Source organism: Perca flavescens, chromosome 10 (genome assembly GCF_004354835.1).
Source record: "Perca flavescens isolate YP-PL-M2 chromosome 10, PFLA_1.0, whole genome shotgun sequence".
NCBI classification, from domain to species: Eukaryota; Metazoa; Chordata; class Actinopteri; order Perciformes; family Percidae; genus Perca; species Perca flavescens.
The window spans coordinates 18,651,728-18,675,670 of NC_041340.1; the positions used below are offsets into that span (position 1 = coordinate 18,651,728).

At 40.9% G+C, this 23,943-nt stretch overlaps 1 protein-coding gene across 1 annotated transcript; it reads left to right on the plus strand.

Moving 5' to 3' along the window:
- Nucleotides 1-587: 587 nt before the first annotated feature.
- On the plus strand, nucleotides 588-23,039 carry jakmip1 (janus kinase and microtubule interacting protein 1). Its single transcript, XM_028589105.1, has 14 exons — nucleotides 588-1,142; nucleotides 11,464-11,772; nucleotides 13,577-13,909; nucleotides 14,471-14,632; nucleotides 16,203-16,415; nucleotides 17,175-17,288; nucleotides 17,476-17,622; nucleotides 17,906-18,076; nucleotides 18,811-18,870; nucleotides 20,249-20,377; nucleotides 20,573-20,701; nucleotides 20,949-21,032; nucleotides 21,896-21,958; nucleotides 22,648-23,039. The coding sequence occupies exons 2-14, from the start codon at nucleotides 11,617-11,619 to the stop codon at nucleotides 22,828-22,830; spliced, it is 1,944 nt and encodes a 647-aa protein (XP_028444906.1). The 5' UTR covers nucleotides 588-1,142; nucleotides 11,464-11,616; the 3' UTR covers nucleotides 22,831-23,039.
- The last annotated feature ends 904 nt before the right edge of the window (nucleotides 23,040-23,943 follow it).

Here is a 23,943-nt window from a genome sequence, read left to right on the forward strand (position 1 = left end):
ATATAGACAGTGAGTTTTTTATTAATGATGATGATGATGATGATGGTTATACAATGATGGCTGGCAATAGGCACAGTGGTTCTTATTTGGCCTAAAATATATTGGTAGGCTAAATCATCATCATCAACTCATGTTCAAAGTGTACACAGCACATCGGGTACAAAACAAGTACACAATACAACATAAAGGAGTGCTGATAGCATATTCCACATAATAGTGTAAAAGTATTCTTACAATAAAATATATTAAATAAGTAAAATACTGTATCGACAATTAAATGAAAGACAAATATGAACAAAGAAATACATTATAGCTAAAAAGGAAAACCTAAAAATATATTTTAGCTTTATAAAGACATAATTTGTTGCTGTAAGTAACCAATCAATAAAATATATTGAGTTTCTTATTTTTCAATAAACATATTATTCACATACAGAAACGTCGGTTCCCAATCTTCTTTCCATCCTTTGTTAATTGAGTTAATAACTTACTATTTAATTGCTCTTACAGACCATTAAAGCAATTTGTCTTTAAAATAATTATCTTTCTGTGTGAGTGGTCTGTAGTCTGTAGCCCTTACGCCCTGACGACGCACGTTTCTCCCTCACCGGCGGCGTGTCCACGCATTAACCGCGCGCGGTGTCATTCTTGAACACGCAGTCAGGTGTCGCGCTTCTATCACGCTACCGGCGACGCCCGACCGGCGTTTTTCCCCTCCCCATGTTCACGTCGACACGGGCATCGAGACGGTCTTAATTATTTATCTATTTTTTCACTCATGTGTTTGAAATGTATAGGGACGGATGACGTCGTGCGTGCACTCAAGTGTGTGTGTGTGGGCGTGGATGAAAATGCCAATGTGCGGCGCGAGAGAAGGAGAAGCGTGAAGCTGAATCTGCAGCTAGAGATAATATCCAATATCACTGGGGGAAACACAACTTCAAAATGTTGGTGATATCTGAGGAATGAAGTTGTAAACGGTCGCTGTTTGCAGTTAGCCGAGCTCGGCATCTTTGAAGAGCTGGAGGGGAGTTAATTCAGCTCGTCACTCACCCAAGCCTCTCTTCCTGAATGGGAAGCAAATAAGGCAGCGACGCTTCTTCAATATCAGGCCACTTGCGACCACCGGACCTCCATTTCAGGTAAGTTTGCTCAGTCTGTGATAATAAGACAGCAAACGGGACGGATAGACAGGGATGTGAATTTTGTCTGTACCGTGAACCTGTGTGACATCTCTGCTCGACTCTGACAGCTAGCCAAAGAGGAAGTATGCAGCGTGATGATAACGTTACCCGACACGAGTGATTAACGTTCAACTGCTTTCACTGTTCTCGTCTTCTTGATACGTTACTTAGCCGTTACAGTGCCGATGTTTCTTCCCGTGTCCTGCACATAGGTCCGGCACGGTATAAGGGAGGCCCCCGGCCCCTGGTGAAATATGGACCACATTAGTGTAGGTGGTCACACCAGTGCAGCACGGTGGAAATGCTACATAACAGTCCCTTACACAGAAACACCAACACATTACAGCCTGAGAGTGCAAGGACATCCGACCTCTGTGGCTGGAGGATGCTGCAGCAGCCCCCCATGCATGTAGCCTATCCGTGGGGTGTGGTTGGCGAGCTGGACAGGCATGCTGTCAGCAGTGTAAAAGCGCTCCCTGGAAGCATTCTAGCCTATAATCTCCCATTTGACAGCTCATTAGAGAGCTGGCCACCTCGCATTAAGCCATCCCCAACATCTCCACCATAACCCTTTTACCACACAGTCCCCTGGCATGCATGTAGGCTGCTGCCCCTCCGCTGTGTTTACCGGCGGGGTCTGCCTGTCATAACAGCTCTGCAGCTGCAGCGGGCGGCTCCAGAGGCTCGTAAATCTGCCCCAGTGGACAGCCAACATGTGTTGCACACTCACTTCTGTTTGATCAGCCTGCTCAGGGCATACTGTAAAAACGATGATGCATGCTGTGCTCATTGTAGGCCTATGTGTTGTTTTAACTGATCCTAAGTAAGCGATGGCTCTCATGTGGAGATTGGAACAACATCATTATTATTGTGACAGGAAGATGGGATCACTGTCTATTTATGTTTTGTTTGTTTTTCTTTTGTTTGTTTTTCACCCTGACCTCAACCTGTCAGTCTATGTTAGGTATAACATCAATGAATACAGACATTCATCCTGCTTACATCATAAGTTCCCCCCCCTTTTTTCCCCTCACCCCTACCTTTATCCACACTCCTCTCCCTAACTTAATTCATCCCAATTATTCTTCATTCATAATCCTATCTCTGCCTGCATACTCCTGCTTTCCTGAGCATAACGCTTTGAGTAACAGGCTTCTATCAGTATAATCCCTGTGTGCATACCTCTCTCATTGCTTCACTTCTTTCTTTATAACCCTCTCTTGAAGGCATAGGATAGTTCACCCTATATTGTTAATGCATAGATTGAGACAGATGGAATAATACTGTGCATTAATGTTTGTGTAAGTCAGTGGGTAAGTAGTAACTAGACAATTCTGATTAATGTGCTGTGTACTCATAGAGAGAGGCAAGGTTAATCACATCTCTGAATGTGCTATCATGTCTTTCTGAGGGGAGAGAGTCCATCACTGCTACACAGATGCACCCAGGCATGCTAAAGCATACAGTACATGCGTGCATAGATGTAGGCTACATGCACAGACCAAAAACACACCTCCATCAATGCATGACAAGGGTGACCAAATTCACACATTCGTTGGTACTAAATCTAATAAAACTAACAACAGAGGCACAGCGCGACAGAGAGAATTATTGTTTATCTGTTTGGGTTGACTAGTCAATGAGGTCAGTAACTTGTAGTCATTCTGCTGGCATAGTAGTTTGTAGGTCATATGCTGCACTTGGCTGGGTTACTCACCCTCTCAGTAGGATCTTTACAGTGTCTTGGAGTATCACTAGTGTGTGTGTGTGTGTGTGTGTGTGTGTGTGTGTGTGTGTGTGTGTGTGTGTGTGTGTGTGTGTGTGTGTGTGTGTGTGTGTGTGTGTGTGTGTGTGTGTGTGTGTGTGTGTGTGTGTGTGTGTGTGTGTGTGTGTGTGTGTGTGTGTGTGTGTGTGTGTGTGTGTGTGTGTGTGTGTCATGGCTGTGGAGGGATGTCTGAAGTGTGTTCAGACCTGTTCTGGCAATCTACACTCTCCTGATGCGACCACAATGAGTATATAGTGTGTTATGTCCGTATATAAGCCTATGAGGCATTGTAACGAATGTGCCATATAAACAGGAGTATATCTCAGTCTGTCCTCACCCTCCCTATTAGATTTTTTATCTAGACAGAGAAGCAATGACTCTTTGTTTTAGCTCCTAGTTGCAGCTCTTTTATGTATTTATTGGGCCTGCATGTCTCACTGAAGTCTAGTTAATGTTTGATTGTGTGTGTGTGTGTGTGTGTGTGTGTGTGTGTGTGGTCTGTCTAGCTTCGAGGAGGTCCATCTGTTAGTGTGTAATAAGCTTGAGTTGTGACCATTGCAAATACGTCTGTCTACCAACATTTTATAACCCATAAAACACCTATAATTACAAAAAAAAATATATATATATATATATATATATATATATATATATATATATATATATATATATATATATATACACACACATACACACAGTTTACTTAACCTCTGCTAAAGAACAAAGTTAGCATTTATAGTGCATTATTACATATTTTGATATGGCTTAATTTTTTTGATGTCCATCAAGGACAGGTTTATTTCAAACCTATAATTTTTACCGCACTTGTTGTAAATAGATCACTTCATTAATAAAGAATTAATATGACTTTTGAGGGGTGATAAAGTCACTTAAAAACAGTTAGTTTGTGGAGAGCAATTTGCATTTTAATAGGAAGCAACTAGAACTGAAACAATGGACCTTTTTCACAGGAGACATTTTGACTTGTCATAGTAGGAAAAGCACAGCTGAAATTGATAACCTTAACGATGGCTCAGTTCCATCAAGTGTCCCAGTAAGATATTTCAGTGAGTCAGCATGTACAATACCAGGGCCGCTCCTGAGTGGAATGCAGCCATCAACGATGGTTTTGAAAACAACTGTGCTTTTCCTACTATGACATGTCAACATGTCTGCCATGATAAAGGTCATTTGATCTATTAGGCGAACGGACAGAAATGAATCGGCAACTATTTTGATAATCTGTTTATCATTCGAGTTACTTTTCAAGAAGAGATGCCAAACATTTGATGGTTGCAGCTTTTTCATGTGAGGAATTGCTGCTTTTATCTTTGGGGTTTGAACTGATGGGTGAACAAAAGTCATTTTTTGCTGTTTTCTGATGGTTTATGGAGCAAATGACTAATTATGATTGGCGGATGCAACAACATAGGACAAAGTGGGAAAAAACTTTTTCTTTTTTTAATACTGCCACTATATGTTTTGCCAACCGGTGAGCGGACATTTTTCTTCTTGTTTCAAACAATCAAAACAGTCTCCAGCTGTTGAAGTAGGTTACTTAAGAATGTACTGCCCTACCACTTGCTTTTTGCAAACTACCACTGTCCACTATATTGAACAGTTCACTGCTGATGTTTATTGCAAAATTCCTATTGCAGAGAAGAAAACAAACATTGTCACGTTCTACATTTAAATCTTCCAACTAAAAGACAAAGCATAGGAACCCCAATCTGCCACTGTACTGTTGTAACCCTAAACAGGGCAGTGTCATCATTTCACAGAGAGAGAACCGGAATTTCCTGAGGCACTGATGAAACTACCTCTAAGTTTGTCACACTTTTCTCAGCCTCGTTTTGAAGGTTTTAAGATTTCAACATCAGCGAATCGTAGCTAGGTACCAGCATAAAGCCTTGATTACGCTATGCTAGAATTAATATTCTTATGCTGTATTGATGCTGATAGACAGATTTTGTTTTTAGACTTTTTTTAGGGTCTCATTCTCAAGCAGCAATTAGCTTAATTGTTAGCAGTTGCAGGATTTCTTAATCACTTTTTTTCTTGCAGTCACCATCGAGTGATTTAGCTCCATTGTTTGTTTAAGCTGATTGCATCAGCGCTACATTCACTGCATTTACTGTAAATAGGCCTTTGTTGTTAAATTTGTTGTTGCTGTATTATCAAATGCATCTTTTACCCGTTGCAAAATATGACTTGTGATTGAACTGACGAGTCATAGTCTTTTTCTTGAATTACGAACACTGGATTATATCGGCTATATGTGGGTGATAGCAGGGTCAATGATGACTCCTCGGTCATGGCCATCAGTTTTATCTGTTAAAAGGTTTTTGTTTTTAACATTTGGGCTTTCTCGTGCAATAAAAAAGTAACTGTAGTGGATCAGGTAATTTAAGGTCTATGACCTGTGCTGGCTTTTGTTTGCTTCTGTGAACATTAAAGGAGCGTGTTTGCTTCTTGGTGCCCCTATAAAATGTTCCAGTTTCCCCTATAAACACTTAGAGTTTGGTTCTGCCTGGCAGCTTGGGAACATGTGGCTCTAGCGGGTGGGGGTTTGTGGTAACTGTGTGTGGTTGAGAGATAGATAGATAGATAGATAGATAGATAGATAGATAGATAGATAGAGATATATATATATATATATATATATATATATATATATATATAAATATAAATTCAATGTGTTTCCTTTATTTTCATGACTATTTCCATTGTAGATTCTCACTGAAGGCATCAAAACTATGAATGAACACATGTGGAATTATGTACTTAACAAAAAAGTGTGAAATAACTGAAAACATGTCTTATATTCTAGTTTCTTCAAAGGAGCCACACTTTGCTCTGATTACTGCTTTGCACACTCTTGACATTCTCTTGATGAGCTTCAAGAAGTAGTCACCTGAAATGGTTTTCCAACAGTCTTGAAGGAGTTCCCAGAGATGCTTAGCACTTGTTGGCCCTTTTGCCTTCACTCTGCGGTCCAGCTCACCCCAAACCATCTCGATTGGGTTCAGGTCCGGGGACTGTGGAGGCCAGGTCATCTGGTGCAGCACTCCATCACTCTCCTTCTTGGTCAAATAGCCTTTACACAGCCTGGAGGTGTGTTTGGGGTCATTGTCCTGTTGAAAAATAAATGATGGTCCAACTAAACGCAAACCGGATGGGATGGCATGTCGCTGCAGGATGCTGTGGTAGCCATGCTTGGACTCATCAGACCAAAGCACAGATTTCCACTGGTCTAATGTCCATTCCTTGTGTATCTTGGCCCAAACAAATCTCTTCTGCTTGTTGCCTCTCCTTAGCAGTGGTTTCCTAGCAGCTATTTGACCATGAAGGCCTGATTCGGGCAGTCTCCTCTTAACAGTTGTTCTAGAGATGTGTCTGCTGCTAGAACTCTGTGTGGCATTCATCTGGTCTCTAATCTGAGCTGCTGTTAACTTACGATTTCTGAGGCTGGTGACTGGGATGAACTTATCCTCAGCAGCAGAGGTGACTCCTGGTCTTCCTTTCCTGGGGCGGTCCTCATGTGAGCCAGTTTCGTTGTAGCGCTTGATGGTTTTTGCGACTGCACTTGGGGACACATTCAAAGTTTTTGCAATTTTCCGGACTGACTGACCTTCATTTGTTAAAGTAATGGTGGCCACTCGTTTCTCTTTACTTAGCTGATTGGTTCTTGCCATAATATGAATTCTAACAGTTGTCCAATAGGGCTGTCGGCTGTGTATCAACCTGACTTCTGCACAACACAACTGATGGTCCCAACCCCATTAATAAGGGAAAAAAATCCACTAATTAACCCTGACAAAGCACACCTGTGAAGTGAAAACCATTTCAGGTGACTACCTCCTGAAGCTCATTGAGAGAACACCAAGGGTTTGCATTGCTATCAAAAAAGCAAAGACTGGCTACTTTGAGGAATCTAAAATATAAGACATGTTTTCAGTTATTTCACACTTTTTTGTTAAGTACATAATTCCATATGTGTTCATTCATAGTTTTGATGCCTCCAGTGAGAATCTACAATGTAAATAGTCATGAAAATAAAGGAAATGCATTGAATGAGAAGGTGTGTCCAAACTTTTGGCCTGTACTGTGTGTGTGTTGTGAGTCAAGTCAAATTGAGCTCCACTAAATAAATATATGTTTGTTGAGAGCTTTTGTGTGAATAGATGTCAGCTGTATCTGTCCCAATGTTGTTCTGTTTAAGACTCATGTCAGTGCTTTCTGTGTGCGAATGATCTCTCTCTCTCTCATTCTTTCTCTGTGAATGGGAGTGAGATCACTGATTGCTTCAGCTCGGAAACATCCCCATGCCAGCAAGTGGGGGTGGACTTGAGGGATGTAAGAGGAGAACGGGGAGATGGTTGGAGGTTGGTTTCTCTGGTAGAGGTCTGCCTGTTTTCTTTTCCACTTTGCTCCTGCTCTTTCCTCTTCTCTGCCTCTCTCGTATTGGCTTAATCCTCCTCCATCCTGTCTCTCATTCTTTTTCTCTCCCATCCCCACTGGTTCCCAACGTTTGACTGTGCGTACTGTGTAAGAACCCATGTGGAAGAAAGCTTCCTTGCCCTCCAGTTTAAATGCATTTCTGTCTCTCAGTCAACCTCGTCTCAGAGATTGAACCAGATAACGAAATCGTGTGTGTGTTTTTTTTTTTTTCTTTCAAATGCCGCTTCTGTGTGTGTGTGTGTGTGTGTGTGTGTGTGTGTGTGTGTGTGTGTGTGTGTGTGTGTGTGTGTGTGTGTGTGTGTGTGTGTGTGTGTGTGTGTGTGTGTGTGTGTGTGTGTGTGTGTGTGTGTGTGTGTGTGTGTGTGTGTGTGTGTGTGTGTGTGTGTGTGACTACCGTGAGACTCCTCCCGTCATCCTTTGCTGTATGAGAGGAATAGAGTTTTTAAGAGCAATGGTTGCCTTGGTAACTATTGCTGCATTCTGTGTGTTGTATGAATGTTTGGTGATTTGTGTGTAAAAAAAGATGGCGGACTTAATGCTTTAGCTCCCTTATCGTTGCATTATTTATTTAATAGTCAACAGAAAGACTGGAAGGTTACTGGGTTACAATCTATTGCAGGAAGAGATTAGAAGATTCCTCTTTTAAGATCAGTGTATGTGTGTCATAGTAACAACAAACCCATAACAAAATGTTATATATGTTATAAATACACCTGCTACTAAACTAATCATCAATTTAAATCCGTGTTTTTCTTGTGTTTTTGGAGGTCACCCTTTTTTCCAGCTTAGCCAATGCATGTCAATGATAACCTTATTAGTTTGACATTAAAGCTCAGGGGCGGGTCTAGAGGGGGGGCCGTGGTGGCACTACCCCCTCCACACGCCCCCCCAAAACATGATTGCCCTCCCAATCCAATGGGCTATAGTGCTGTTAAATTTGATTTCCATTGGATCAAAGTACTTTCACTTTGCTGCCTGTTCTGCCATTGGCTAAATGGATATATACTTATAATACACATTGTATGGCAACTGTGCACTTTGTTAAAATTTTGAGGCCAGTTTAGAAGTAGAAACATATTGAACTCACTGTAGAGCACTTGATGCTGTTAGAAATAAATTGTGTATTGCACTCCCGGCCCTTGTCACGTGACCAATAGATGTTTCCATGGTGACTATCCATATTTTTCCTTTAGGAGCCCATAGAAAATGTGTATTATATTTGGACACACAATGTGTTTAAAGTGCTCATTTTCAGGTTCATAATTGTATTTAGAGGTTATATCAGAATAGGTTTATGTGGTTTAAAGGTCCAATATGTAATATTTGTACTGTAATAAATCCAAAAATGACACCAATGCCTCATCAGATATTAAGGAAACATGTTAAACTGAAATACTATCTTTTCTGACAACAATGCTAATGTCAGTATTTTTTCTTTTTGAAATTTACATTCCGTGACGGAATTTATGTTTATGTTTTGATCTGTGTGTTGTTATCAACGGCCCAGTTTGACAGGCAGGCCGGGTTGCCAGATATACCTGTAAAAATGTAAACCCAGCACGCTACAGCTGTAACGGTAGTACAGCCATGAAAGCAGCAAACAAGCAAACAGGATCAACGGAGATAGATTCTACATGACATAAAAAAAAGAAAACAGCATGTTTCTAACAGTTGCGTGACCAGAGACGTAACAACCCCCTGGTAAATATTGGAGATGTATTTGAAAGATGGAGACAGCTTAGATCCCAAAAGGACGCAGAGTTGGCTTATTTTCTCCTGAACAGGTAAGCATTAGCTTCATGCTAATTTATCACAGCTACTAGGGACGGCATTTTTTGTCATTTCAACATTTGTGTACTCACATTGAATTATATAGCAAGAGTACCCGAGTTGGTTACTCACAAAAACAGAGACATAGCCAGTAAAGTTATCCCGACTGGTCCTGGCTAACGCCGCCATGCTAACGTTACCGGGAGGACCAGGGAAGCAGCCCATGGCTGTTTACAGCGTGTAGCCTCTTCAGCGACTGCAGCCGACAACGGTGAGTTATTTTAAACCACGAGAGGGGGGCTGTAAATCGGAAAGAGAGGACTGTGAGTTTGCAGTGTGTTTAGCGATTGTTGCCGTAATTCTAAGCCAATGAAGTGTGTTTCGTCGGCAAGGTAGTGGTATTTTTAGCGGTTCGTATTGTAATTCTAAGCCGAGGAAGTGTGCCTGACTGGCGTGTGGAGAGGACAGTGAGGTTGTTGTGTTTTTAGCGGTTCATACTGTAATTTTAAACCAAAAAAGTGTGTCTGTCAGTTGGTTACAGAGCTCCGCGTGAGCACGGGCTTTTATGACTGTCAATATAGCCAGCATCTACCGTTAGCTACTCCGCTGTGCTGTGGAGTAATGTCTGGCTATGTGAGAAAAGTGTCTAGCAACATTGTTGTGAATGCTGCGGTCTTAGCCTGGCAACCCCCGTGAACTTCGAGTCTGGGCAGGAGGGGGCGGGGGAGACAACTCTCCAATATTTTGAATTGGTAGTGCAGTAACTATTTTAACTGCTAGCTGCCAGTATTACATACAATATTACATATTGCACCTTTAATTTTCAAAAAACACCATATTTTTGTTGTACTGCACATTGCTGCAGCTCCTCTTTTCACCCTGTGTGTTGGGCTCTCTGTTTTAGCTACAGAGTGAGGCATCTCACTTTTGTTCCATCTTTGTTGGGAGTCGCACATGCGCAGTACCTAGGTCAGCACTACAAGCTAGTCAGTTGCAGAGTAGGAGGGCGTGCCATGCTAGCAGCTAGGCGAGCATTATAACGTGTGTTACAAAGTGACGCATGTTTGTCACGGAAGTAAAGGCTGGACTACAATAGAGCTGTTTGGAGCAGTTTGTGAACAGCGTTTTCTGTTGGAGATGGTAAGTCCCTTTGGGGTGGACTTTGGGCTTTTTCACTTTATAACATGCACAAAAAAAGGAACACAATAAAGGAAAGGGAAAAGCCAAAAAACATAATATGAGCACTTTAAAATAAAAACCAGGAAGGAACATTAATAATGAATGCAATGTTTTATTTAGCAAAATTACATTGTGTTGTTCCATCCTATCCAATATTTCCTATGTTTCTAAGCAGATTTTCTATGCTGTATTCTGATAAAATTCCCCTTGGTCCCCCCTGTGCCACCCCACTTAAAAAATCCTGGAATCGCCCCTGTTAAAGCTGAAACTATTACTCAAATAATCTGTTAGTCGAGCGTCTATTTTGGATCTAATTATAACTACAAAAATAATACCAGTGGCCACTCTTTCTGGTATATCCAGCATGTTTAGAAAGTAGGGCTGTCCACGATTAAAGAAATTCTTATTCGATTTTGTCGACTAATCGATTATTTGTTTTAATCGACAGATCTGTAAAGCTAAGTTTCTCCACAAAGAATCCTGCAAAAGCACCACTTTACATCTTGTGTGTTTACCACAGCTGAATAATTGACTAAAGAAATGACCGAAATGACCGATTAGTCGACTAATCCACTAGGAGGGGGCAGCCCTATTAGAAAAGGAAAGGTGGAGACAAATCTTGCAATTGTTTGGCACTGATTGATAAATAATATCTATTTGTCATTTATTTATTTAGAATGTGGGAAGACCAAAAAAAGGCAATAGAAAAGAGACAATTGAAGCAAAGATTTCTCGATTCAATTTTCCAAGAAGACTTCTCGTGAACGTGGAAAAACAAATCATCAAAGTAAATCATTCATTTATTAGTCTACTGAAAGAGAGACGTGTTAGAGAGATGGCGGTCAGACACATTTTCATGCACTATGGTGCTTTTAAGTACAGCCCAGGGACTGGAATGGGATGATGATAAATGGCCAACGTGTATATGTTAGAGAGGAGAGGGTGACAGAGGAGAGTGTAAATGTTAGTCCTAAAAATAGTCTGTTTTCCCCAGGCTGTAGTGCGTCATGTGGCTTGGGCCCAGTGCATTGTGCAGAGTAGTTTGTTGTATCCCAGTCACTTACTCACCCTTTTTCTTTTTGTCCGTCTATCTCTCTCAAATAGAAATTCTCAGTAACCTCCAGCAATGATGTAGACTTGACAACGATACGATGATGATGCAGGGCCTCGCACGGAGGAGGAGCAGCGACTGACTCTCTCCTCCTTTTTGCCACACCTGGCACTCTATGTCTGTCCTGATTGGGCGGCCAGAGAGCGATGTCCTCAACCACACCTCTTGCAGCCCCAACCCTTAAGAAGGGAAGGAAGCCGGAGAAAACAGAGGTAATGACTGACTCGGTGCCGGCCACCAACGAGGAACTGAGGAGCAAACTCATGGACACCCAAATTGAGCTGCAGCAGGAGCGGGCCAAGGTGAGCGGGAAGATGTGGAGGCCTTACTAGAAAAATGATGACAGTGACCGTAGAGAGGTAGTCCCCTTTTAATCATCAAAATAGAGGCAGAAAAAGGAGAGGGTGGCCAATTTCAATTAATTATTTATATACTATTTACTTTTTTATGCAGGGTCACGGTCACAAAGTTGTAAATACTTATTTTCCACTGCAGCTAATATTCAATACAAGCACACATATTAAGAAGTAATTATTATTTAAATGTTTTTATTCACCCTTATTTAACCAGGAAGAGACTCAAGATTAAAGATCTCTTGTTCAAGAGTGTCCTGGCCAAGAAATTGAGCAGTACAGCCACACATACATACAAACACAAAATACACAAACCCTAAAAACATAAAACAACTAAAACAGCAAATCCCTCAAAGTCAACCACATTCCTAAACGTATCAGGCAAAACATCTACAGCCAGATGTGGCTGCCTCCAAGTCAATCAACATCCTCTTAAAAGCAACTAATGACACCTCATTAAGTTTAATGGATTTCTGTAACTTGTTCCATGTGAAGGGAACAACAAACTTAAACGCCTTTTTCCCCAGCTCAGTTCTAAACTTTGGAACAGACAGAAGGAAAAGATCCTGGGAACGAAGGTTGTAAGTCCCGATACTATTTACACTGATATAGGTCAGAAGGTAGGATAGAAGTAGACCTAAAATAGCCTTGTATATGAAGATATGCCAGTGTTGTCTCCGTGTTGATAGAGAAGGCCATCCAACACGTTCATACAGTTCACAATGGTGAGTGAGGGCTTTAAAGCAGTGATGTACCTCAGAGATCCATGGTATACAGTCCAGTGCAGAAACTTTGAGACAAAGCATGCATGTATAAAGCATCACCATAGTCAAGTACCAATAAAAGGTAGGATTGGATTCTAAAATAAAACCCTAGTTTAAGTTTTAATCTTTTTGCTTGCTGCTGAATATGAAGTGTAAATAAAGAGATTCACCTACTTCTAGTAGGAGCTGTAATAATGGTGATTACACAGTATGAGATTATACCTATACTTAGTTCCACAAGTTGGACTTTCACTAGATGTTAATAGTTGTTTCCAGTGTCTCATTACCAAGGTGTTATTGATGCACACATTGTCATCAGTGTACACACATGGCCTACCAGCATTATATGTATTCAGTGCCTGTTTGGCCTGCCCTTCTAACCCTGTACACAGTTTGGAGAAGGTGTCAAGGTAGTTTGTCTTGCCTTGTGTCTTGTTATTGACACAATATGCTCTCCTTCCCCTTCTTTGCATGGTTGTACTTGGAGAAGGGCAGTAACCGTATTGGGATTCGGTTCTTACAGGGAAAAGCCATGCTTTAAATGTATGCATTAAAAACATCTGCAAGATTGCATCTGGAGCAATACATGTAAGAATGTCAACAGCAGTGCATAAAGTATAATATTGACAGTCTGGGTGTGACAGTTATCATGATAAAATTAATCTGAGCAGATTAAGCTATAAGTAGGTGCATGCAAGGAAAAATATATTTATTTAAGCCTTCCCAGGCAACATAACTGTTCTCCATTTGAGTGTCTTCCTAATAAATATAATACAGTGTAATAAATCACCACTCAATATAGCTGTTTATCTGTTTTGTTTAAGACTGCCAGGTCTTGAAGCACAAACTTGCAAATGAAGTCATCGTAGTGGTGCACACAGTCTGGGAGCAAATGGATGAACACGCTGGCGGCCTGTAATTGGTATGTCAATGTCTGGTAGATTGGATTCTTATGCAACTCTAATGGCAAAATGTTTTCGCTCTCCCAGATATGTAAGCTCCGTGAGCGGCTCCAGGAGCAGCGGCAGGCTCGGGAACTTGAGCAGCACAAGCATGCTGTGGCACTAACTGACCTGCGCGCCAAACTCCATGAAGAAAAGCTACGTGAGATAGCAGCTGCCCGTGAGACCCTGGCACGGCAGCATGAAGTCGAACAGGCCCGGGCCATCAAGATCCGCGATGCTGAGGTGCAGAGGCTCCAGGGGCTTGTAAACGCACTGAGAGATGGAGCCGCTGACAAGCTAAAAAATGCTCTTCTCGGAGAGGCTCGGGAGGAGGCCAGAAGAGCTTTTGATGGGGAGAGGATAAAGCTACAGCAGGAGGTAGGTTGCAGCACGTATTTAGGGGACAGTAATGCACCGTACCATATTCAAAGCACTTAGACTGTGAACTGTGGTGGTTTGTTTGTTTTTCTGTTGTATTTAGGCTGAGACCTCTCAGGATTGTAAAATATGTGTTGCAGATTGGACATCTTATGAGGGCATTGTATGTTATTTGATAAAGAAAAACATTTTTTAACGTGTGTGTGTGTGTGTGTGTGTGTGTGTGTGTGTGTGTGTGTGTGTGTGTGTGTGTGTGTGTGTGTGTGTGTGTGTGTGTGTGTGTGTGTGTGTGTGTGTGTGTGTGTGTGTGTGTGTGTGAGTGAGACTGTGTAAACCTTGTAAAATTTGCTGCTGAAAAACAGGAAGCAGGATGGAAAAGCCCGTTGCCAAGCTATTGTTTCGTTGTAGTCTTTCCAGACAAACAGGGCATCTATCATTCCAACTGTTTAATGAGATAGGATGTGTGTTTATAAATGCACAAGTGTCACTCTCTTTGTTGTTTTTGGATTTGTGTGAATTCATATTATTGTGTATATGTGTGTTTTTTTTTTTTTTTTTTAGATCCAGGAGCATAAGACAGCCAGGAAGCAAGCTGAGGAGGCGCATGCAAATGCTCTGCAGGCCGATAAAGCCAAAGCAGTAGATCTCCGCACGGCCTACCAACAGCACCAGGATGAGGTGAATCGCATCAAACGGGACTGTGAGAGAGACATCCGCCGACTGGTGAGACCACATGCTGCTGGGAAGACACACACTAGAGACACTATACAAGTCTTATCTTAAACTGGCATGGTCACTAGCTAAATCTTTAGATAAATCTAATAATTCAAAAGATTGCCTAAAGACACTGTTGATGATATACTTGCTTGTGACTCTATAATATGATATAATATGTTACACAACAAATCCTTTAAATTTATTAGAAATTAGAAATTATTTATTCTATTTAACCTTTATTTACCTTGGTGTGCCAGTTAAAGTAACTTTAAATATTCACGGCCAAATTAGAAACAATCCCGCCCTTGGTGTTTAACACTGAAGAACTGAGCTAATGTGCCTCATCAGGACTTGGTGGGTGTGGCTTGATCACATTTCATTGCCAGTGGTCTGGCAAAAAAAGCCAACCAAACAAACTCCCACAACTCTCATCACATTTAAATTAAAATGTTGTTAAATCCCTGTTGCAAAAAAAACAGACAGAAATCTCGGAATTGAAATAACCAAAACTCTTCTAACTTTACAGTAATGCTCAGTAAGTAAGAAGCTGATTGATAAAATTTAGTTTTAGGGCCTTTAAACTTCAACACCATATATGATTACTTCCCTGTTGAGCCTCTGTTGGAGAGTGTCCTGTTCGTCCATCACAACAAGCTAACCTTAATTAAATTACAAAATGTGGAACAACTAAAAACAGATCTTACATTGCCCTATTGGCCTGTAAACCATCTATTATTATTCCTTACCTTGACAAACCTAGCAGCTGTTATTTTTATAGTCCTTGTCTGTCTCAACCACATTTGAATATCACCAAGAGTCCCTCACACGCTGACATCTGCTTTCCTGCTTATCTCACGGACATTGTATGAAGGTTAGAGGCTAATTGCTGTACTGTCTGTCTTAGCCTATCTCACCATGTGGTGCTTATCTGCAAAAATAAAAGTCTGAATACCTGCCGCAGGTACTCATTGACCCTTTTACATACAGTAGGGCTACATCAGGCATTATTGTTAGTAAAGGAATGTTTGAACAGGGAGACTTAATAATATTTGGAATCAGAGTGGTAAAAGAGTAAAGCATGGCCGGCTCAGTGATGGATAGCAGGCAGCGCAGGAAATACCAGTGTTAAAGAACAAAATACGGAGGGAAGTAGTAGCGGGAACATTATCAGAAGAAGTTGTGTGAATGCAGAGCAAGAACAAAGCTTCATAAATTAATAACCGCTAAAGCACTTTATTTTAAAAGTTAAAACACTGTCGCTCTCTTATTCTATTCTCGGCCATACAGGTGTAGACAGTGTTGGACTTAAGGTCACATCACATTAAACCTAAGTGTTTGCACATAAATAACAATAACAATGTATTTCATGTAAACAAGATACTCACAATTTTTGCTGAATTTCATAAACATTTGTGATGTACTGTAACACGATCTCAGAAATATCTGCACTATGTATTATTTATTGTGAAAAGTTTCAGTGATTAATATGGGCTGTAACTGGATTTAATGGAAGACAGACTCACTCACTTACTCTTTCCACCACCCACCATCATGTTCTTATCCATCCCTTTTTTAGATGGATGAGTTGAAGGCAAAGGACCGGGTGATGTGTGCCCTGGAGAGGGAGCTGGGGGTGCAGGCCGGCTTCACCCAGAAGCTTCAGCTTCAGAAGGAAGCCCTGGATGAGCAGCTGGGTCAGGTACGGGAGGCTGAGAGACACAACCACGGCAGCCCCAAGAGAGAGCTGGTGCCTGGGCTGGGGGACAATTCAGACCTGCTCAGCAACCAGGTATACACGTGCATCTGTACATGTGCATAATTGCATTAATATTATGGGCACTCTAAAAGTGCACATGCTCTACATGCATATATATTTTCAGGGATACATTCCGACTTTGAGTTCATAACTATTATTTTTTTTAATGAAAGGATGCAAAATATTACATTGTAGGTGGCAAAACTATGATTGAACTATAATGCTATCTAAAATAGCATTGAAATTAAAGTAAGAACACTGGCTTTAGATTGGTTCTTCGCATTAGCTGCCAGTACCTTGACTTTAGGTATCATAGAGTAAAAGTGTAATTGTTGTAATTCCTGATTGAAAGTTTAATTAGACTCAAAATAAATGTAAAAAAAAATAATAATAAAATTATACTGCATGTGTTCTTGTTTCTTTAGCAGGTCTTTATGGCAGGCAGACTCATCCCGCCATTTACATTTTTAGGGATACTTTCAGACTTTAAGTACATAATTTATTTTCCCCTAGTGACCAGGAAAAACCTCAATCATATGTCATATGTAGATGTACAACATCGTATATATGTACATTAAGTCACACCTGCAGATACAGCTCATCCATTCATGAGAAGCTGGATGTGTATGCTGCACATACAGGTTCACAGTGGCACAGTGAAATGGCATCTCATCCTTTATCCCATCACTTCCTCTTTCCCATCCACCTCAATTAATTACCTGCCTGTCTGCATGTACTCCCTTTTTTTAGTTTTTATCTTCCTCCTCCTCTCCCCTCCCCCCTGCTCCACAGGAGGTGGAGGAGCGTGACATAAGGAGGTTCCAGCTGAAGATTGCAGAGCTCCACTCGGTCATCAGGAAACTGGAGGACAGAAATGCACTGCTGGCGGATGAGAGGAATGAACTAGTGAGAAACACACACACACACACACACACACACACAGTTACACTAATACACTTAACGAGTACTTAAAACATTTAATTTTCTAAGCTGTCCAGCCTCGATCTTGCCCCTCCTGCTCAAACTGGAAATTCTGTCACTAGAAGACTTAATACTACATTGTTTCCCCTCCCTGTTTCCTTCCTCTGTCCAGTTGAAGCGGGTGCGAGAAGCCGAGAGCCAGATGAAGCCCATGTTTGAGAAGAACAAGCGGCTGTCCAAGAAGAATGACGACCTCCTGCAAACGCTGCAACGCATGGAGGAGAAACTGAAGAACCTGAGCCGAGACAACGCTGAGATGGTGAGATGCACCCAGTAAATGTTTTACTACTTCTACTCTCTGTTGTTTTCTTCTTCTCTCTAGTTAAAGATTCATCCAAAGTTCAAATACTACTAGAAAATAGCAGATATTTTAGATAGCAGATGTGTTGTAATCTGTAAAGGAAGTGGGATTGTGTTACTGTACTTTGAGTGTCCCTGAAATTATGATCAAAAAAGGAAGCAGGACCTCTACTGGCCATTTGAGGAGAAGCATTTCTCTGCACGACCATAATTTGGCCTCTCTCTCTGTCTCCCTCCCTCAGAAGGAAAAAGCCGCCTCCTCTCGGCCCCCCTCACAGCAACAATCCATTCAGTCCCAGCTGAAGCGGCCAAGCTCCCTCACAGACCTGAGCCATGCCCACGAGGAACAGGAAGTGGAGTTCCTCAAGCTGCAGGTTTCTGAGCAGCGTGGCATCATCGATGAGCTCACGCAGGTCAGGATTTTACTCAAACCAGATTCAATTTTGTGACGAAATCAATCAATTCTAATTGGTTTTAGTGTGTGTCAAGTTAGTGTCACTGTTTTTAACATAGGAGTATATGTTTCTTTTATGAGGACTGATATCTCGCACTTTGTTCTCTAAAATAATCAAAGATTGTACTAAAATGGGATAGGGCTGGGCGATTTAACGATATATGCTGTCAGATAATATGAATTTGTCTCCTGTCAGACATTTTGCCATGTGAAAGCACTTTTCCTGCTCCTCTCTTCCTTTTGGATGCCTCTGGCTTGGGGAATACTTTATATTTTCAGAAGGAGCAGTTGTAGCGTTTGGTGGAATGTATTATTGGTTTAAGAACCTTTCTACACAATCTCTGATTCAGCAGAGAATGTCTCATGTATTCATCTCCACCCGTCTTTCCCCTCCCACACGATTTTCTTTACCTTCCCATCACAGCCCGACTCATCTAAGTGCTTCAACCCACATTCTTGATTCTATTGATTGAATTGTTTGCTGTCCACTGTTACCACTAGAATCTCAATTATCAGTACAGTTTGATTTTCAATTTCCTGCATTCTTATTTGACCTGCAATTCTGTAGAAAAAGACCAAATTTCACATGGCTGCATGAAATATTTTGATGACAGTTATTGTTTTGATTGAGTTGTGTGAAACCTTTGCAGCTCTCCGAGTCTTGATCTTGATCTACTGTGCGTTTGTCTTAAGGAACGTGACCGATTGGTGATGAGCAAAAAGAACAGGAGGAAACCTTTCAAACTGTCTAAAGTAAGTGTCCATGAGTGTTTTAAAATCCAGTGGTGCATAACTAAGCAACTACCTTATCTGTGGTTGACTGATCCTAAAGACCTGTTTTTAATTGAGTGTGTGTGCATCTCTTTGTGCATACGTTTGTGTTTAATTGGGCTCAGGAGACAATGATGGCAGTTTCACTCAACGCTGAGAGCATCACGCTGAGCACACACGCAACTCCTACATCAATCAATCACCACAGCTAGTGGAAATGTTTGTTCATTTCGGTTTTATTTTATTTTATTTTGTGTATTTAGTATTATTGTGGTCATGAATACATGTTATTGCAAAAATGGCAAGCTTAATTTGTGCACAACAGTTTGTGTCTTTTTTATCTGTGCTTCCTTGTGTGTGTGAATAAAGAGGAGAAGGGATTATGAAACCTAATAAGGTGAGGTGACTATGTTGGAAAAATAAATGACTGTGATATGGGTGTGTGCATGTTTGGGCTAATACACCAGGGGACATTTTAGTGTCTATGATGTTGCTAGGAGGGGGAGTTTGTAGATACTTGTCATATATTTTCTCCTACCTCTTCTGCTGGAACTAGTTTGTCACCTTGGCGAGGTTGGTACAGGGTTGGACACAGCGGCTTGGCTCTTGGACTTGCACATGGAAATTTGTCTCTCTTTTTTTGGAATTTTTAATGTAGTGGGTATATGAGTTTGGAGACAAAAACCACAAGCTGCCTTTTTGGTTTTTCTGGAGGAGTACTTTGATTGTAACCAGAACCTTTGTTGTCTGCTTTTTCATTTTGTGTTGGAGTGCAACAATTGTGCTTTTTGGACGGCCTGCACAGCTCTATATAAATCAGCTAGTATAGTCCAAGATAAGACCGACGTATTTTGGGAAGATTCTTTATAGTATTGTGTTGTTTTTGGTCTCGAAGCAACATGACGGAGTACATTCTCCTTGTCCTCTACTTCTCGTCCTTCATTTGCCTCTGTGCCTTAGTCTGCCTTTACTTCTCTGGTTGCCAGGAGATGACTTATAAACATGATGGTAAGGACTCTGTGGGGTTTGGAAAAGTTAATAAGAAGAAAGACGTAAACAAACACCCAGAGATATGATCAGACTTACTTTGCCTTTATAAACCGGTACCTAGTTTGGACAAGTTTTAGACAGAATGTTGGTGAATAAACTATTACTGTAAAAAATAAGCAGACATATGTGGTGGATTTAAGAGCTTTATTGAATTACAAATATTTTTTTTAAACCTAAATCCGGAGGGATATAATCCGGATGAATGTTGGATTTCTAAACAGGCAGTCTGGCTTTCTATAGCTTGGGCAACAAAATGTAAATCACGGTTTTATACAACAATGTGCATATCTTCGGTTCTCCTTCTCTGCAGAGGCATGTTGTGGAGACATATTTTGGATTTGATGAGGAGTCGATTGACTCTGAGACCTCCTCTCTGACCTCCTACAACACTGACCTCACTGACCGCACGCCTGCAACCCCAGAGGAAGATTTGGAAGAGGTAAGAAAATCATACATTGAAATAAATAATTTAAACTATATTCTATACAGCTGAAAGATGTATTGCATTCATGAGAGATAGCTGACAGGACAGAACATTAAAGATAATTTAGGGTTATTTAGGTAAAGGTTTGTGTGTGTGTGTTTGACCCGGTCTCTTTTTAATGTCTTTCATTTCTATTTTTCTTAAATAAAGATTATTTCCCGTGAAGAGTCCGAGCTTCGCTTCCGTCAGTTGACCAGAGAGTACCAGGCTCTCCAGCGGGCCTACGCCCTTCTCCAAGAGCAGACGGGGGGCTCTGTGGACGCTGAGAGGGAGGCCAGGGTACTATTACTTTTTACCTCTCTTCCCCGTTTAGCCATGGTCCAAATGGTTCTCAAACATTTTTCTTTACAACAAAAACTATACATACTTGGGGCATAAGAAGTCAAAATACTGTAACTTCCAAGTCTAGTAAATTATTGAAATGTATATTTTTCAGTAATACCACATAAAGTTTTTAGAATCGGTTCTTGTGTTGTCTAGCCAATTTTTGAAATTGGTCCCCGATGGCTCATCTTCCCTTCCACAGACACGTGAGCAGCTGCAGATGGAGCTCAGCGGCTGCCAGGCTAAGATGGTGGACCTGGAGAAGGCCCTGGCCGAGAGGGGGCAGGTAACAAAGAAAAGGGATGGTGACAGGAGCTCACTGGTCCTGCTCTCACTGGCCCTCCTGCATGTCTGTCTGGCTGCTCTGCTCCTGGGCTGGCTTCTATGCTGACCAGGTCTGCCGCAGAATTCTGTGATGTCACGTCTGCATGCTCCTCTGCACCCTCTATCCCTCCTTGTTGGTTCTGTTCATTATTGGGCCTTTCAGCAATGTCGAGCCATCAGAGGAGGCTTAAACCACTTTTGATTCCTGTCAGCCATAGATTGATATACAAGATCATAATCCAGTAGTGTCTCACCTTTTTTTGATATGAAAATACAGTTTACATTGATTTTAGTTTATTTAATATGTACAAAAGTCCTAATAAAATATCTTGGTCTCGGGAACCAAATTTAGCATTTTGTGTAGTAGAAAAGCCTCGGCTGTTTTGTCAAAACTAAGTAGATTGAAATAACTTCTGACATATGGCTTAATTATTACCTATACTGAATATCACGAGGATCACTGAAATTATTCTGATGAATTCATATCACTTCTCTTCACGTTGCCTGCTCCACTGTGGCTTGATCCAGCTGTTAATTTGATTTGCTGTTCGTCTGTTTTTCACCTCTCCGATCTCATTCTTCTCCTGTTACTTTGAACTCTGGATAACTGTGAATGCAGTTCCTTTGGCTGTTAGCTCAGGAGAGGTCTTCATTTCTCTGGATCAATAAACATGTGCCACTGCCACTCTGTTCCTGTCTATTTGTATCTATGGTACATTTGCATGTGTCATTTGGAAATACAATAGATGTTATCGGGGATAACATTGGGGATCTTTTCCCACTTGTGTCATTTCTTGCTGATGTTGTGTTTGATTGTTATGGCAGGATTCAAAGTGGGTGGAGGAGAAGCAGTACTTGCTCAGGACCAACCAGGAACTTCACGAGAAGGTAGTTTGCATTAGCCTGTACTGACTTCAGATGCATCACTTTATTGACAACCGATACTATGTCACGATACTACATCATTGCAGACTTAATGCCATAGAGCTTGGTATTGTTTAATATTTTTCAGTTTTGCTATTGCTATAATAAAAAGTTAGAAACTATTTTAATAGAAAATTAAAAAGATCAAAACCGAAACTGATGATGTAATTCCTAGGAAACAATTATGAGTGTTTAAGGCTAAATCAGAAGCAGAGTTTAAGTAAACCTAATAGTTTTTTAAAGTGGATTTAAAAGTTTTGAATTTTATGGAAGTTTGTTCCATCTATAGAGCATAGTAGTCATAGACAAAATAAATAAAAATAAATACGATCCCAAAAAGCTTTGAGAACCAGCCTTGTGGTGAGTGCTGACGCTTTGGTGATCTATGACCTTCTTATATGATAAACCAGAAAAGCACAACCAGTAATATAAGTTGGCCATATTTTGTAGATAAAAGTGAATTCAAATTTGAGCAGATTCAATGCTATTATGAGATTGTTAATTTGGGATGATTCTTGGGATGCTACCTGAGTTTCTTTTAAATTATGATAACTTCAGGACATCCATTATTCAGAGTATTCATAATGCTTTGTAAAACATGCCAAACCATTATAAAAGAGGGTGTGTGTGTGTCTGTGTGTGTGTGTGTGCAGATATGTGCGTTGCAGCAGGCGGAGTCGCGGCTGCAGGCTGAGGTTCAGGACGCCCACGATCAGAATGAGCTGCTGGAATTCAGAGTGCTGGAACTGGAAGTAAGAGACTGTACCAACATCAAACTGTCACCAGGAGGCGACAACAACAATCTCAGTTCCAGGCGCAAGACCTACATACAGTGACTCGACAGACAGACAGACAGACAGATGCACTGTTCACTTATACACACTTGAGCCCTCCTCTGTATGCATCTTTGTTTTGCATTGTTTTGCATGGCAGCTGTGTGCACACCCCCTCCACTGAACTGGAATATTTTTTAAATGAAAGAATGTTGTTTTTAAGATGAATATAATTTTTAATTGAATAAAATGCATTCAGTTTCAATATTCAATCCCATCGTTGTTCATTTTGTTTATCATTGTTGCATGTGTGTCCTACATTTTGTTTACATTTTCCATAAGATAAGAGCTTACTGTATGTCCATGGATATTTACGGAACAATGTAGTGTAATTTAGGGATTTTTATAGTTTATCTGCTCAGTATTATTTCTTTAATTAAAGTTAGAAATGGAGATGTACCAGGGAAAAAAATTAGGTTACTGACCTAAAGGTTTAATAGGCATGTAGCATTGCTCATATCCGTTGATATTGCATCTATTAATGTAGTAGATGTGCCTAAATTTCTGTTTGAGATCACGTTCTCAGTTTTGAGTTTCAGCATGCGTTTTCATACTCCCTATTGGTTTGGTTTGGTTTCCCATTTAAATCTATGGGTTTCCACCTTCCTCATTTTGGCAGATCCTGACCATGTTTTCAGTGTCATGTAAGTAAATCCCTCATTCACTCCCTTTTCACTCTCATTTACATTCAGTATCTGTCATTCACTGTACACTGCCATCACTGTTATGATGAACTATTACGCGACTGTAGGACTTGTAGAAATGTTAGTTTGGCTGATGTCATGATGTTTTTTTTGTGTGTGTGTGTGTGTGTGTGTGTGTGTGTGTGTGTGTGTGTGTGTGCATATATTAGTATTAACATGGTGTGTACTTTCTGTAGGAGAGGGAGCGCAGATCTCCTGCCCTCAATCTCCACATGTCAGCTTTCCCTGAGAACAGTAGCAGCGCCCTGCAGATCTACTGCCACCAGCAGGGAGTCAAGGTGATAACACACTTACACAAACGCAGACTATTTTCCTTTTAAGACTGTACACCGTCAATTTGATGTCTGACTTTCACTTGCAGGATGTAATCATTCCTGACCTGATGAAGAAACTGGATATCCTAGGGGATAAT

Excerpts from the sequence above, each read along its gene's own strand:
- jakmip1 (XM_028589105.1), top strand. The coding sequence starts at position 11,617 with ATGTCCTCAACCACACCTCTTGCAGCCCCAACCCTTAAGAAGGGAAGG. Across the intron at positions 13,910-14,470 it reads GGATAAAGCTACAGCAGGAG|ATCCAGGAGCATAAGACAGC; the intron begins GTAGGTTGCAGC and ends TTTTTTTTTTAG. Across the intron at positions 21,959-22,647 it reads ACCAGGAACTTCACGAGAAG|ATATGTGCGTTGCAGCAGGC; the intron begins GTAGTTTGCATT and ends GTGTGTGTGCAG.